The sequence below is a fragment of the Xyrauchen texanus genome, chromosome 33, assembly GCF_025860055.1.
Source record: "Xyrauchen texanus isolate HMW12.3.18 chromosome 33, RBS_HiC_50CHRs, whole genome shotgun sequence".
NCBI classification, from domain to species: Eukaryota; Metazoa; Chordata; class Actinopteri; order Cypriniformes; family Catostomidae; genus Xyrauchen; species Xyrauchen texanus.
Genome location: NC_068308.1, coordinates 14977107 through 14991948, shown reverse-complemented (window position 1 = coordinate 14991948; position 14842 = coordinate 14977107). Strand labels below are relative to the sequence as shown.

The window sequence follows — 14842 nt, the reverse complement described above, 5'->3', positions numbered from 1 at the left end:
TAACATAATATAAAATGGTTATATTATTAGTATTATTATCTGTAAGCAATATCACAAAAGCAAGTGTCATCAGCATGTTGTGATTCAGACATGGCAACCTTTTCCTCTGCTCTGTTGTGCATCTTTTTTTACAAAACATATACATATACATATACATATATATATATATATATATATATATATATATATATATAGTGGCTATTTCCTCCAGACAGAACTGGTGTAACTGAGTCAGGTTTGTAGGCCTCCTTGCTTGCACACGCTTTTTCAGTTCTGCCCACAAATTCAGATTGAGGTCAAGGCTTTGTGATGGCCACTCCAATACCTTGAATTTGTTGTCCTAAAGCCATTTTGCCACAGATTTAGAGGTATGCTTGTGGTCATTGTCTATTTGGAAGACCCATTTGCAACCAAGTTTTAACTTCCTGACTGATGTCTTGAGATGTTGCTTTTCCTTCCTCATGATGCCATATATTTTGTGAAGTGCACCAGTCCCTCCTGCAGCAAAGCACCCACACAACATGATGCTGACACCTCCATGATTCACGGTTGGGATGGTGTTCTTCAGCTTGCAAGCCTGAGACCAGAGGACATTTCTCCAAAAAGTACCCATGTGCACTTGCAAACTGTAATCTGGCTTTTATATGGTGGTTTTGGAGCAGTGACTTCTTCCTTGCTGAGCAGCCTTTCAGGTTATGTCGATATAGGACTCATTTTACAGTGGATATCTACCCGTTTCCTCCAGAATCTTCACAAGGTCCTTTGCTGTTGTTCTGGGATTGATTTGCAGTTCTCGCACCAAACGAAGTTCATCTCTAGGAGACAGAATGAGTCTCCTTCCTGAGTGGTTTGATGGCTGTGTGGTCCCATGGTGTTTATACTTGTATACTATTGTTTGTACAGATGAATGTGGTACCTTCAGGCGTTCAGAAATTGCTCCCACGGATGATCCAGACTTGTGGAGGTCCTGGCTGATTTCTTTTGATTTTCCCATGATGTCAAGCAAAGAGGCACTGAGTTTGAAGGTAGGCCTTAAATACATCCACAGATACACCTCCAATTGGCTCCAATCAGAAACTAATTGCCAAAAGACTTAACATCATTTTCTGGAATTTTCCAAGCTGCTTAAAGGCACAGTTCACTTAGTGAATGTAAAGTTCTGACCCACTGGAATTGTGATATAGTCAATTAAAAGTGAAACAATCGGTCTGTAAATAATTGTTGAAAAAATGACTCATGTCATGCACAAAGTAAATGTCTTGCCAAAACTATAGTTTGCTAATATGAAATCAGTGAAGTGGTTCAACAATTAGTTTTAATGGCTTAAACCTAAGTGTATGTAAACATCTGACTTTAACTGTGTGTGTGTGTGTGTATATATATATATATATATATATATATATATATATATATATATATATATATATATATAGACCCGCACTTCCTGTAGCACTTGCCATAGATGTGGCTGTCTTGTCTCCTCAAGCAACTTACAGTCCAGCTGATCCCACAAAAGCTCAATGTGGTTAAGATCCATAACACTCTTTTCCAATTATCTGTTGTCCAATGTCTGTTTCTTTGCACACTCAAAACATTTATTTTTGTTTTTGGTTTCAAAATTGGCTTTTTCTTTGCAATTCTTCCCATAAGGCACCCCTGAGTCTTCTCTTTACTGTTGTACATGAAACTGGTGTTGAGTGGGTACAATTCAATGAAGCTGTCAGCTGAGGACATGTGAGGCATCTATTTCTCAAACTAGAGACTCTGATGTACTTATCCTCTTGTTTAGCTGTACATCTGGAATTGTACATCTCTTTCTGTCCTTGTTAGAACCAGTTGTCCTTTGTCTTTGAAGACTGTAGTGTACACCTTTGTATGAAATCTTAAGGTTTTTGGAGTTTCAAGCAGTGTATATCCTTCATTCCTCAAAACAATGATTGACTGATGGGTGCCTAGAGAAAGCCTTTTTTGCCATTTTTGACCTAATATTGATATTAAGATATGCCAGTCTATTGCATATTGTGACTCAAAAACAAACAAAAAGACAATATTAAGCTTCATTTATCCAACCAAATATGTTTCAGCTGTGTTTGATATAATGGCAAGTGATATTCTTTGCAATTTAGCATGATTACTCAAGGATAAGGTGTTGGAGTGATGGCTGCTGGAAATGGGGATTAGAAGTAATGACCTGACTATACTTTGTGATCAGTTGACTGGCATTTTGGTGAATTAAAGTACCAATTTCTTCCAAAACAGCAAAATCTGTACATTATTCCAAACTTTTGGCCGCCAGTGTGTATGTATGTATGTATGTATGTATGTATGTATATATATATACCTGTATATATTGTTACTATATTTTTATTTGATTAAAGTTGTACCATATGTATTTGATTACACAATTTTATCATAACATTTCATTAAAATATTTAACATGAAATCCAGAAAAATTTTAACGGAAAATACTTGATGCTGTTATTTTCTGTATAATTTCATCAACAATCTGAGGTTTAATTTGAGAGCTAATAGCTTCAAAGACTTATAGCATGCAAATTGTATGGACAGCTTTTAAGGTGCATTTTATTTTTTCCATTTTGGAGCTTGAGAGCCCCAGTCCTAATTCACTTTCATTATATGGAAAACAGCAGCCAGAATTCTCTTGAAAATTCACCTTTTTTTAGTTACACAGAAGAAAGTAAGTTATATGGGTTTGGAACAACATGAAAGGGTAAGGTGCATTGTGGCTCTTTCTCTAACCATGAAGAAGCTGCTGACTAGCTGGGCGATGCTTGAGAAGGCTGCGCGGTGGTTGTCGTCCTGTGGCAGGCAGCAGCAGAGCAGACGTAGCCGACTCTCCCACACCCGTGTGGCCATCGTGCGTGCAGTGTAAAAGAGCTGAGAGGATTCGCTGCTCTCCATGTCCCTCAGGCCTGAGTGATCATCCATCAGAGCAGTCAGTCTCTGGCTGCCCAGCGGGTCAAACACAATGAGCACACCTACTGCCATGGAGAGAAGGATGATCCAGCTAAAGATAGCAAGAGACCACAATCACATCATTCTCAAGGATTGTTAAAACCCTAAAAGTTAATACCGGGTGTAAACAAAGCTATTATAAAATCTAGATTAACATGTTTTACATTTATAACATTTAGAATTTCCAAAAATGAAACTCATTTACTCAACCTTATGCCATCCCAGATGTGTACGACTTTCTTCTGCAGGACACAAACAATTTGTTTTAGAAGAATATCTCAGCTCTTGGAGTCCCAAAATGTGAAGCTCCAAAAAGCACATAAAGGCAGTATAAAAGTATTCTATAAATCTCCATTAGTTTAATCCGTCTACAGAATCAATCCAATCAGTTTTAGGTGAGAACAGACCAAAATATAACACATTTTTCACTATATATATTGCCATAACTGTCTCTAGGCATGATCATGATTTCAAGCTCGATTACACTTCCTAGCACTTGACGCATGCGCAGAGCACTAGGAAATCCTGTAGGTGTAATCAGGCTTGAAATCCTTAATGCCAAGGAGACTGCTGATGTCAAGATTTATATTGAAAAAAGAGGTATATTTTGGTCTGTTCTCACCCAAAACCAATTGGATCACTTCATAAGTCATGGATTAAACCACAGGAGTTTTATGGATTACTTTTATGCTGCCTTTATGTGCTTTTTTCAGCATCAAAGTTTTGGACCCCATTCACCTATATGGAACTACATAGTTGAGATATTCTTCTAAAAATCTTAATTTGTGTTCTGCAGAAGAAAGTAAGTCATAAACAACGAGGGTGAGAAAATGATGAGAGAATTTTCATTTTTGGGTGAACTGTTCCTTTAAGTTACCTGGAAACCACAGCTCCTATCACAGCTCCAACATCTGCTGGCGCACATCCCGTGCTGTTGTCAGAGACCCATAAAGCCCCGAGACAGGCCCATATTAACTCAGGGATGTACAGGAGGGCGCGGAGATACACCAGGGCTGGCATAGAGCGGCGAGGCCCTGGACTCATTATGGTTCCTAAAACAAATAATTGCAACATTAAATTGCTTGGCAAATCACACCAAATATAGAGAAATCATATAACCTGTTTGGGTTTTTGACTACTCTAGAAAAGACACTTACCTTGAGCACTGATGTAAACAATTGCACACAGTGTCAAGATAATGACTGCCAGTAGCACAAGAAGCACAACAAGGTAATTATGCAAAACTGTTCCACCTTTACAGTCAAATCGACCCTTATGGTTGGTGTACAGAATTAAGGTCCCAATCCAGCTAAGAGACAAAATAATGAAATGTCAAAGGAGGATTCGGTGTCATGCAAAACAACATAAATCATACCGATATCACACATCATCTCTGAAAATGTACTCCCTAACTCTGTGTCTGTGTCTAGTAAGCTGCCTATCCAGACAGCATGTTTGGGCATCACAGTACTAAGAAAAAATAACCAAAATGTACTACCCTGTGCTCTCTCTCTCTCTCTCTCTCTCTCTCTCTCTCTCTCTCTCTCTCTCTGGACATGTCATCGTTGCACAGCCATAGTTTTTGGACATGCACAATGGTAATACTATGTTTTTTGAACATGGTACCATGATAATATCACCGTTAATCATTTTGCTTAAATAAATACCATGGTTAATGGACATGTACCATTATATACTTAAAGTGCCCTGGAGTACCATGAAAAATATTGTATATCAACTTGCCACATTATAACACAAAACATAGCTAGTTTTTTACTACGTTCAGGCCAGCCTCCACTTGGAAAAACATGGTATGCTATGCATTATGGCAAGAACATGTAAAAACCGATTTCAAAATAAAAGCAACCTTCAGGTGAACATTGTCAGTCAGTCTGTCAATAATGAATGAAGTAAATGAATAAAAATACACATAACTACATAAAACAAACTGAATATAAAAAAATAAACTAATATAATAAAAAAAAAACACCTGCAAACTTAATAAATTAATAATAAAGAATACATTTCCAAAGACCATCTGACTTTTAAGCACCAAAATGACAGACTGCCATTAAGACATTGCCTGTTGAATTTCAAAATTAAAGCCCTTTAAAATGGCATATACAGGCTGTGCTTTCTATAAGTTCAGATGGATATTTTAAGGAAACTCTCTGTTTCCAAAGAACACTTTCACTTCAGAATGATATACAGGCTGAGCACCTAGTAGTCTGATGCAGTCAACAACTTGTAACTGAACACACTCAAGACAGTGGAGATGACAGAGGACACACCTGGAAGAACTTTCTTTAAATATATAATATAATAATATATATATATACACACACGTGTGTGTGTGTAATTTTAGAAGGCTTTAATTTTGAAATTAACATCAGACTGCCCTGACATTGTGTGAATGTCTGAGGTGGTGTACTATCACTTTGAAGTGAGTGTTCTTTGGAAACAGGTAGTTTCTTTTAAATATATATCTGAACTTATAGAAATCACAGCCTGTATATGCCATTTTAAAGGGCTTTAACAACAGGAAGTTTCTTAATGGCAGTCTGTCATTTTGGTGGTTAAAAGTCAGATGGTCTTTGGAAATCTATTCTTTATTATTATTCTTTTTTTTTTTCTCTTTATTATATATATTTTTTTCATTTATTATATTTTTTTTTCAATAGGTTAATTAAACATTTTATATAATTTCTCTGAGACATAACTTGTTTGTTATCTGAAATATTGTTTGTATTTTTGTATTCTCTGTTTGTTAAAATTGCAATAAAAAAAATATATTCTTTATTTTTAAATTATTATTAAGTTTGTAGGCCTTTTTTTTATTAAATTAGGTATATATACACTCACCTAAAGGATTATTAGGAACACCATACAAATACTGTGTTTGACCCCCTTTCAACTTCAGAACTGACTTAATTCTACGTGGCATTGATTCAACAAGGTGCTGAAAGCATTCTTTAGAAATGTTGGCCCATATTGATAGGATAGCATCTTGCAGTTGATGGAGATTTGTGGGATGCACATCCAGGGCACGAAGCTCCCGTTCCACCACATCCCAAAGATGCTCTACTGGGTTGATATCTGGTGACTGTGGGGGCCATTTTAGTACAGTGAACTCATTGTCATGTTCATGAAACCAATTTGAAATGATTCGAGCTTTGTGACATGGTGCATTATCCTGCTGGAAGTAGCCATCAGAGGATGGGTACATGGTGGCCATAAAGGGATGGACATGGTCAGAAACAATGCTCAGGTAGGCCGTGGCATTTAAACAATGCCCAATTGGCACTAAGGGGCCTAAAGTGTGCCAAGAAAACATGCCCCACACCATTACACCACCACCACCAGCCTGCACAGTGGTAACAAGGCATGATGGATCCATGTTCTCATTCTGTTTACGCCAAATTCTGACACTACCATCTGAATGTCTCAACAGAAATCGAGACTCATCAGACCAGGCAACATTTTTCCAGTCTTCAACTGTCCAATTTTGGTGAGCTCTTGCAAATTGTAGCCTCTTTTTCCTATTTGTAGTGGAGATGAGTGATACCGGTGGGGTCTTCTGCTGTTGTAGCCCATCCGCCTCAAGGTTGTGCGTGTTGTGGCTTCACAAATGCTTTGCTGCATACCTCGGTTGTAGCGAGTGGTTATTTCAGGCAAAGTTGCTCTTCTATCAGCTTGAATCAGTCGGCCCATTCTCCTCTGACCTCTAGCATCAACAAGGCATTTTCAGCCCACAGGACTGCCGCATACTGGATGTTTTTCCTTTTCACACCATTCTTTGTAAACCCTAGAAAGGGTTGTGCATGAAAATCCCAGTAACTGAGCAGATTGTGAAATACTCAGACCGGCCTGTCTGGCACCAACAAACATGCCACGCTCAAAATTGCTTAAATCACCTTTCTTTCCCATTCTGACATTCAGTTTGGAGTTCAGGAGATTGTCTTGACCAGGACCACACCCCTAAATGCATTGAAGCAACTGCCATGTGATTGGTTGATTAGATAATTGCATTAATGAGAAATTGAACAGGTGTTCCTAATAATCCTTTAGGTGAGTGTATGTGTATATATATATATATATATATATATATATATATATATATATATATATATATATATATATATATATATATATTCAGTTTGTTTTATGTAGTTATGTGCATTTCTATTCATTTACTTTTTTCATTGATTCATTATTGACAGACTGAATGTGAAATGTTCACCGGAAGGTCGCTTTTATTTTAAAATTACATGCCGTAATTAATGAATAACATAACTGCCCCCGCGACCCGAATTCGGATAAGCGGTTGAAGATGGATGGATGAATGGAAGGACACAGTCATGTTTTTTAAAAGGTCGGTAAATTCATAACAATATATGACTTGTTCTTGATTTACTGGATTACCATTATTTAAATGAAGATAAAGGTTTTATTTTATTTTTAGATTTTTTTAAAGCTTTTGACACAACTGAACATAAATTTATGTTTCGTACATTAGAATTGTTTGGATTAGGAGAAAACTTTATAAATTTAGTTAAACTAATTTACAAGGACATATTTATATACTTATTACCACATGGAACATCTCCAAGATTTTCAATTGACAAAGGAATTAAACAAGGGTGTCCTATCTCTCCTTTACTATTTATTACTGCTGCGTAAATGCTCTCTATTCTTATAAAAAAAAACTCAGACTTCAGCCAACTGGCAGACAACACAACTATATTTATGAAAAATAGTAACCAAGTTCCAAAAAGTCCTCAATACAATAGACTTATTTTCTAAAGCATCTGGCTTAAAATTAAACCTAAACAAATGTGAATTATTTCCAATTCATAACTCCCCTCTGTTGACAATTCATAATATTCCTGTTAAGTCAACCATTAAATACCTAGGTATACACATTACAAAGGATAAAAACACGCTAAATAATCTCAAAATTTGGAATAATTTAGATAAATGTAAATCTTATTTGAATTTGTGGTTTCAAAGAGATATCTCTATTATTGGCTGTATTTATCTTACAAAAATGGAATGTAATTCAAGATTTATCTACCCAGCTTACTCGATGTCACTCCCCAGAAATGCAATAAATGCTATAAACCAGGCAAACTTTAATTACATTTGGAAAAGAAAAACACACTACATTAGGAAAGGAATTATGGTGAAAGAGCTTGATGAAGAGGTCTGAATGCCATTGATATTGAGTGTATTAAACGGTACTATCAAAACTAATTGGCTTAGATCCTTTGTGAAAAATGAAAACAGCCTTTGGTTCCATATCCCTAGCAACATTTTTATGAAACTAGGGGGCATCAACCTCCTTCTTGGATGTGATTATGACCTAAAAAGCTCCCTATCAAGTTATCAGATTTTCATCAACAGATATTATTATATTGGAAATTGATTTACAAGCACAATTGTAGCCCTCATAACATCCCGTTATGGAATTGTAGATATAAGGTGTGTAGGAACAAATCTTTATTCTACAACAATTGGTATGAGAGAGGAATATGGTCTGTGGTGCACCTTTCGGAAAATACAAGAATCATTATACCTTTTGAGACTTTTTGTTTAAAATTTAAGATAAATGACCGAACACAGTATGATATTGTTATCAAAGCAATCCCACAATCTATAATTCAAATGTCCTACAGTTTGTCACAGTAGTGTAACTCCTTATCTTCCTAAACTCTTGCTGAATGGACTAGCTCTTACTAACCTGAAATTACCAAATATCACAATCCAGAAAGCTATTGTTAATGAATTATATCCATTTTCTTCACACACACAAAAACAAAATCAATTTTCCAATATTTTTCTAATGATGAGTTTAAGAAATTGAGAACAAAATATTTTAAATGTCCAATTGTACCAAAAGCAAAGGAAGTCCACTTTAAAACTCTTAATGGAATATATCCTTCTGGAGAGCTTTTAAGATGCAGATTTGGTCTAGATCATAACAGTTGCTCATTTTGTGATGAACAAATTGAAACGACAGAACACTTCTTTTATGAATGTAAATTTGTTAATGCCTTCTGGGAAGATTACATTATTGGTTATTTCCTAAAGAGAGAACACACGACTTGGCAATTAACATAATTATTATTCTTGGGAAATTCTTTTTACATAAAAGTAGATTCATTAAAACAGTACCGAACTTTTATACATTTCACAAGGAGCTATGTCATTATTTCCTGTCACTGAGGTCAATGAAGAAGAAGTTGCCTTGGAACTTTGTAACTCTAAAGTAAAACTTACCTAGACCCTGTTATTTATGTTATGTACTTTAGTTTCTCATCCTTTATGCTTGTCTGTTGTCTGGATAAGAAATGTTTGCTATTGCATTTATGTTTGTAATGTACCTTTCTAACTGGTCAATAAAAGTAAAAAAAAAAAACAAATTACCAGTGGAGTCTAGCCTGACCGCAGTATTTTACTTCGGAAGGAGAGTGTTTAACCAAAAGTGCAGACTAGGTAGTCGGCTCAATAGGTTGAGACAACCTATATGTTATTCAAATTAAAATATATTGTAAAATTATTTCTTACCACAGCGATCTGACAAATAATTCGAAGGCACCGGGAAACACAAGATCATCGCTGGCGATCCGCCACCGGCGTCCGAATACCACCATCCCAGGCATCCTGACAACACAGTAATGAAATCTTGATTGCGAAATGCTACCACCGCCCAGACCACAGAAGAGCTACACTATTATCTGTCCAGATATACAGCAAATCGCTCTTGATCTGTCTGCTAGCTGACCTGTGACTGAAAGTCTGTCATATTTACTCTATTGATACTGCAGCCAAATCATTAACAGATGAAAAGCGGGTATATATATTTTTTTATTTAAATCTTGATTTTCTTACGCGATCGTAAACGACAATGAATATTATAAAACCCCATTACTCTGCCTACTTGTAATCACGACACTGATTTTACTACATTAATGAAGTCCTGACTACTTCTTCTTCTTCTTCTTCTTCTTTTATTTTAATGGCGGACTGGTGTCATGAGCACATGCCGCCACCTATTGTTCAGTTTAATGCATTTGTAAAAAAAAAAAAATAAATAAATAAATAAAATGCTGGCGACTACTTCTTCTTCTGAATTTTTTATGGCAGTTGGCAATCGAACTTAAACGTGCCCCGCCACCTACTGGATTGGAGTGTGGTTGGGAAAACGCACAAAACGTATCTTATATTCTATTTATTCTCTTGATAAATTCTTGATTGCTTTGGGCCATTTCCTAACAAAACCTGAAGTGACACATTATTTACTCCCAGAGATCTTAAAGCTTGAGTTAAATGAAATATTTCTCTTTCATATGCATCGCATGTTATAATTATTTGTTCTACTTCTTCTTGACCACATTTGTCACATTTACCATTCTCATGTTTCCCTATTCTTTATGAACACACATGTACAATGTCCAATACGCATTCTGGAAATTAAAACATCCTCTTTCCTGTTTCCAAATTTTCTTCATTCTAGACCAACTTTTTCTTGAAGTGTCTACCTTTAGTTCCACTATCCCACTCTTTCTCCCATATCTTTTAATTTCCTTTGCTATTAATCCTATTAATTCTGTTTTACACTTTTATGTCTATTTGTGAATGTTTGAAATCCTGCTTAGCCAGATGGTCTGCCTCCTCGTTTCCTTTTACACCCAAAAAGGCTGCGTGCTAGGTAGGATGCGTAGGATCATGTCTACAGTAACATCCTCTAATCCCAAGTATTTTTCAGCAGCTCTGATAATGATTTTAATTGCTTTCTGTTTGGGCAGAGCGATTCACCACTTCTGCCAGGAATGCTACGAATGACACTTTATCTACAATCACTTCTTTCACTTTACTTTGTTCTTGCAACTTACCTTTTTGTTGTGGTGTTGTTACCTTAGTTTCCATTACTTTGTCTGTTTTACCTTCTTTAGAGCTATGATATTCCTTCCTCTACTCTGACATTTTGAACTTTCACTGCACCATTCCTCACTAAACATCCTCCATATCCTGCACTATGATCGCCTCCGCAGTTACAGCACTTAAGAGTTTGTACCTTGCTCACATTTGCCATATTCATGCTCACCTCCACATCTCTGTTTGCCTCTGCACACAGCTGCTACATCATGTCTGTATTTTTGACACTTACAACATCTTAGTGGCGGTGGAACATATGGTCTATCCACATAACTCACAAATCCTACTCTCTCAAGTAACTTATTCTCATTGAAGTTTAATACCACTGAGAGGCTGTCTGTCTTTTCATTGTTTCTGACACACTTCAGCCGCCTGACATAATTTACTGAAGCTCCAGTTTCTTTTGATCTTCTCAACAGGAACATCAGTTGGAATACCTGTTATCACACCTCTAACCCAGATCTTTTCTTCAGGGATGAAACAACTACTTTATGCCCGATCAGTGATTTAATTCCCAAAGCCTTTTGTTGTTGCCTATCATCTTTAAAAAACTGCATCAGTTTACCATCCCTCAAGGTCTTAACACTTTCAATCATCCCTATTATTTCTTTCAGTGTTTTTGTTCATTTCAAAGGGTTGATGATATTTACAGACTCTGTAACAAACTTCATCAGTACCGTGTATTCCTCTTTCCTCCTTCTTGCCAGACTTCCCTTTTTACAGTCCATTTCTGATATTTGTCCCCAACTTATCTTACTTTTTCTAGCTTCTCCAACTTTCCAATCATTACTTGCATTGCGTCCACTATCCGTAACCATTTGCAGCATAGTTAACAATTAGCAAAGTCCCAAAGTTTATTTTTGTGTTTTTAGACTTTTCCCAATTCGTTTTTCAACATAATACATTTCTCATCATCTAAAGATGGCAGGCAGATCAAAACAATCTGAAGATAAGATAGTGAGTAGTAACAGAAACAAGCACGATTACGCCGAAGTGATGGAGGTAGCTGTTCTGCAAACAAGCGTCTTTTGGAGGAAACTGGTTACTCCCAGCCTGTTACTCCCAGCAAAGTGCACATCATGAAGAAAGTGCATTCTGAGCAGGAGGAAGCGATTTCTAATTTGGATATCCTCAAGGCTATTCACTCTCCCGGAAAGAGGTTTGACCAGCAGGAATTAAAGTTGGAGCAGTGGTGGCTCAGTGGTTGAGGCTCAGGGTTACTGACCAGAAGGTCGGGGGTTCAAGCCCCAGCACCACCAAGATGCCACTGTTGGGCCCTTGAGCAAGGCACTTAACTCCAGGTTGCTCTGGGGGGATTGTCCCTGTAATAAGTGCACTGTAAGTCGCTTTGGATAAAAGCGTCTGCCAAATGCATAAGTGTAAGTGTAAATGTAGAACTGAAGTGTCATCTCTGAGGTTAAGGGAGAGCTGAAAGCTCACAAGTAGAAGGCATCTGAAATGAATCTGGAATTTTCTGTTCTCAAACAGGAAAATAAAGAGCTGAAGGCGAGGGTAGGAGGACTGGATCACATAAGGCGTTGCAACTTCAAAGGCTCGCCAGAGAAACAGAACAAGAACATCAGAGCAGAGGTGATTTTGCTGCTTTCAAAGATTGCTCCTGGAGTGCCCTGGGAAATGGAAGTGGCAGTTGACACAGTTCATCGAATTAGCAGAAAGGATGGAAATCGCATGCGGCAGATCGTTATTCAATTTTCAAATAGAATCTATAGAGATCAAGTTTGGGTGTTGTCAAAGGGATCAACCAAGTGCAAGGAGGCAGGCGTTTGTTTTGCGGAGGACATAAACAAAGAGGACAGAGAAGCTTGAGAAGTGCTTTGGCCTCGCATTAAACAAGCACGTGCTGAAGGAAAAGTGCCGTTCTTTCGTGGTCCACTTGCTTTCATCGAGGGGAAGCAGATTTTTGGCTGATGATGGAACATGGAAAAATGAGAATTGTGTTGATCTTTGAAGGACTTTTTTTGTAACTATTGCAGTTCCGTTCTTCTGATCTCGACTCCTTTTGTGATAGCATAAGTTGCTTGTTCACTGTGAGTTCCAGTGAGCATATGTTCTCTTTAAAGTCTTGTTTATCTTTTTGTTGGTTAACAGCAAGGGGACTAAAGGACATAGTAAAACACAAAGGTATATATTTATGTTTTGTAAAGGGCAGAAGTCACACTTTATTTTTTTGCAAGAGACTCACTCTACTGAAGAGGATGCTGCTTTTTGGAAAATGCAGTGGGGATATATAATTTTGTTTAGTCATGGCTCCAATCGGTCAGCAAGTGTCGCCATATGCCTTAAAAACTGCCCTGGGAATGTTGTGACTTTTCATTGTGATCTCAATGTGAATCTTAATTTCTATTTTTGGTAGAATTCCCGTACAGAAAACCAAAGCTCTTTCTAGGCTAATTTATCCAGCAAACTCTTTAAGTATCTCTGACAGGTGGACAAAATATATTAAACAAATTCAGTATAAATTTATTTGGAAAAACAAACACAATTATATAAGAAAGGGAGATTTAAGCTGCGTTCACACTGCCAGCGACTTTGTCACTGCAGGTCGCCAGTGGCTGGCAGTTAGGTCGCTAGTGGGCATTCCCACTACTGGTTGCCTATTAACGTTTATAAATGACATTCACGGATGCCATTCCATTGCTGTTGACAGCGAATCAGTTTTTTTGCTGCTAAAAACAAACATTTTGGAGGGAAAAGACTAAATATAAATGGAATCAGTACATAAAATGCTTCATATCAAAGATGAACAAGAAACAAGGCGTGCTCTTTGCCATAGCGGCTGTTTATCTGCAGCGAAAACGCAAACGCTGATCTGCAGGGCCGGCCCAAGCCTTTATGGGGCCCCAAACAGAATTTGATTTGGGGGCCCCTCGGTGCCGCCAATATGATTGAATATTGTCAATGCTTGATTATTCGCACACTATAAATCTAACACACCCCTTATCAATTTTATTAGTTGTAGCTGTGTTGCTTACAACATACCAATGTCTTCCTGGCATGATTTTACCCTTCTATGGTTTTAATTGTAACAGTAGCACACCTATATTTACCCAATCTTGTTATCCATCTGTTACCAGTTTTGTGGACTTCCTAGAAAAGAATTTGCAGCAGAAGCTGTTTTGAATAAGTGAGCCGGCTCCACTTAAATGTTTTCCCCATTAATTACTTTTCTGTTGGTGTAGTGGTAGTGGAAGCTTCGGCCATCAGGTTTTTCAGGGAATGGGAAGTTTTCCTTTATAGGCAGTGGCCATCTGCTTACCAGATCAGTCCTTTCTGAGTCAGACAGGATAGATGACAACTCAGCTGGGTCAACTGGAGGAGCTGCTGATCCATGGTGTAGGCTGGAAGTTGCTAAGTGGCCGCTGAGGTTGATACAAACATGGAAGTAACAGCAGGATCAGTGGATGTACGTGCTGGGAAGTGCTCCTCGTCTGCAGAGGATGGACCTGATGAAAGATGAAAATAATAATAATAAAAGCTAGCCATGTTAGATGTCATATTAGAAAAAAGGTCTCACAAAAGGCATGGTTTATCCATATAAATATATTAATCTGGGATTGTTGAAAAATCATCATCAGCTGTAGCACTGGCACTTGGGGCAGGTGGCATCGGTTGTGCCCCACCTCCGAAACATTTCAACAGTGCTCCTAGGGAAGTTTCATACGAGTACATATTTGACCAAACAGAATGTTATTTTCTCAACACAAATTATTAAACATAGCAGCAAGCCATGTTTTAATGTTTACCGATTGCCCCATTCACTTCCATAATAAATGCTTAAAAAAAAAAACTTTGCTTTTTCTAAGAGGTCATGACATAAGGAATCTATTATTCCTTGATCTTTTATCTTTTATAAAAACACACTGTGAGTTTCAGAACTCAAAACTTCCTCCTCTCTGTAAAAAGAGCA

General features: G+C 37.3%; 1 protein-coding gene across 1 annotated transcript in view; it reads right to left on the bottom strand.

Moving 5' to 3' along the window:
• Positions 1-9972, bottom strand: part of daglb (diacylglycerol lipase, beta) — a 28535-nt gene extending 18563 nt beyond the window's left edge. The window contains exons 1-4 of the mRNA XM_052102450.1: positions 9544-9972; positions 4134-4285; positions 3854-4028; positions 2761-3028 (exon numbers count right to left, since the gene is read on the bottom strand). Coding sequence (XP_051958410.1) covers positions 2761-3028; positions 3854-4028; positions 4134-4285; positions 9544-9638 — 690 coding nt within the window. The 5' untranslated portion in view covers positions 9639-9972. The remainder of the gene's footprint in view (positions 1-2760; positions 3029-3853; positions 4029-4133; positions 4286-9543) is intronic.
• Positions 9973-14842: the final 4870 nt, after the last annotated feature.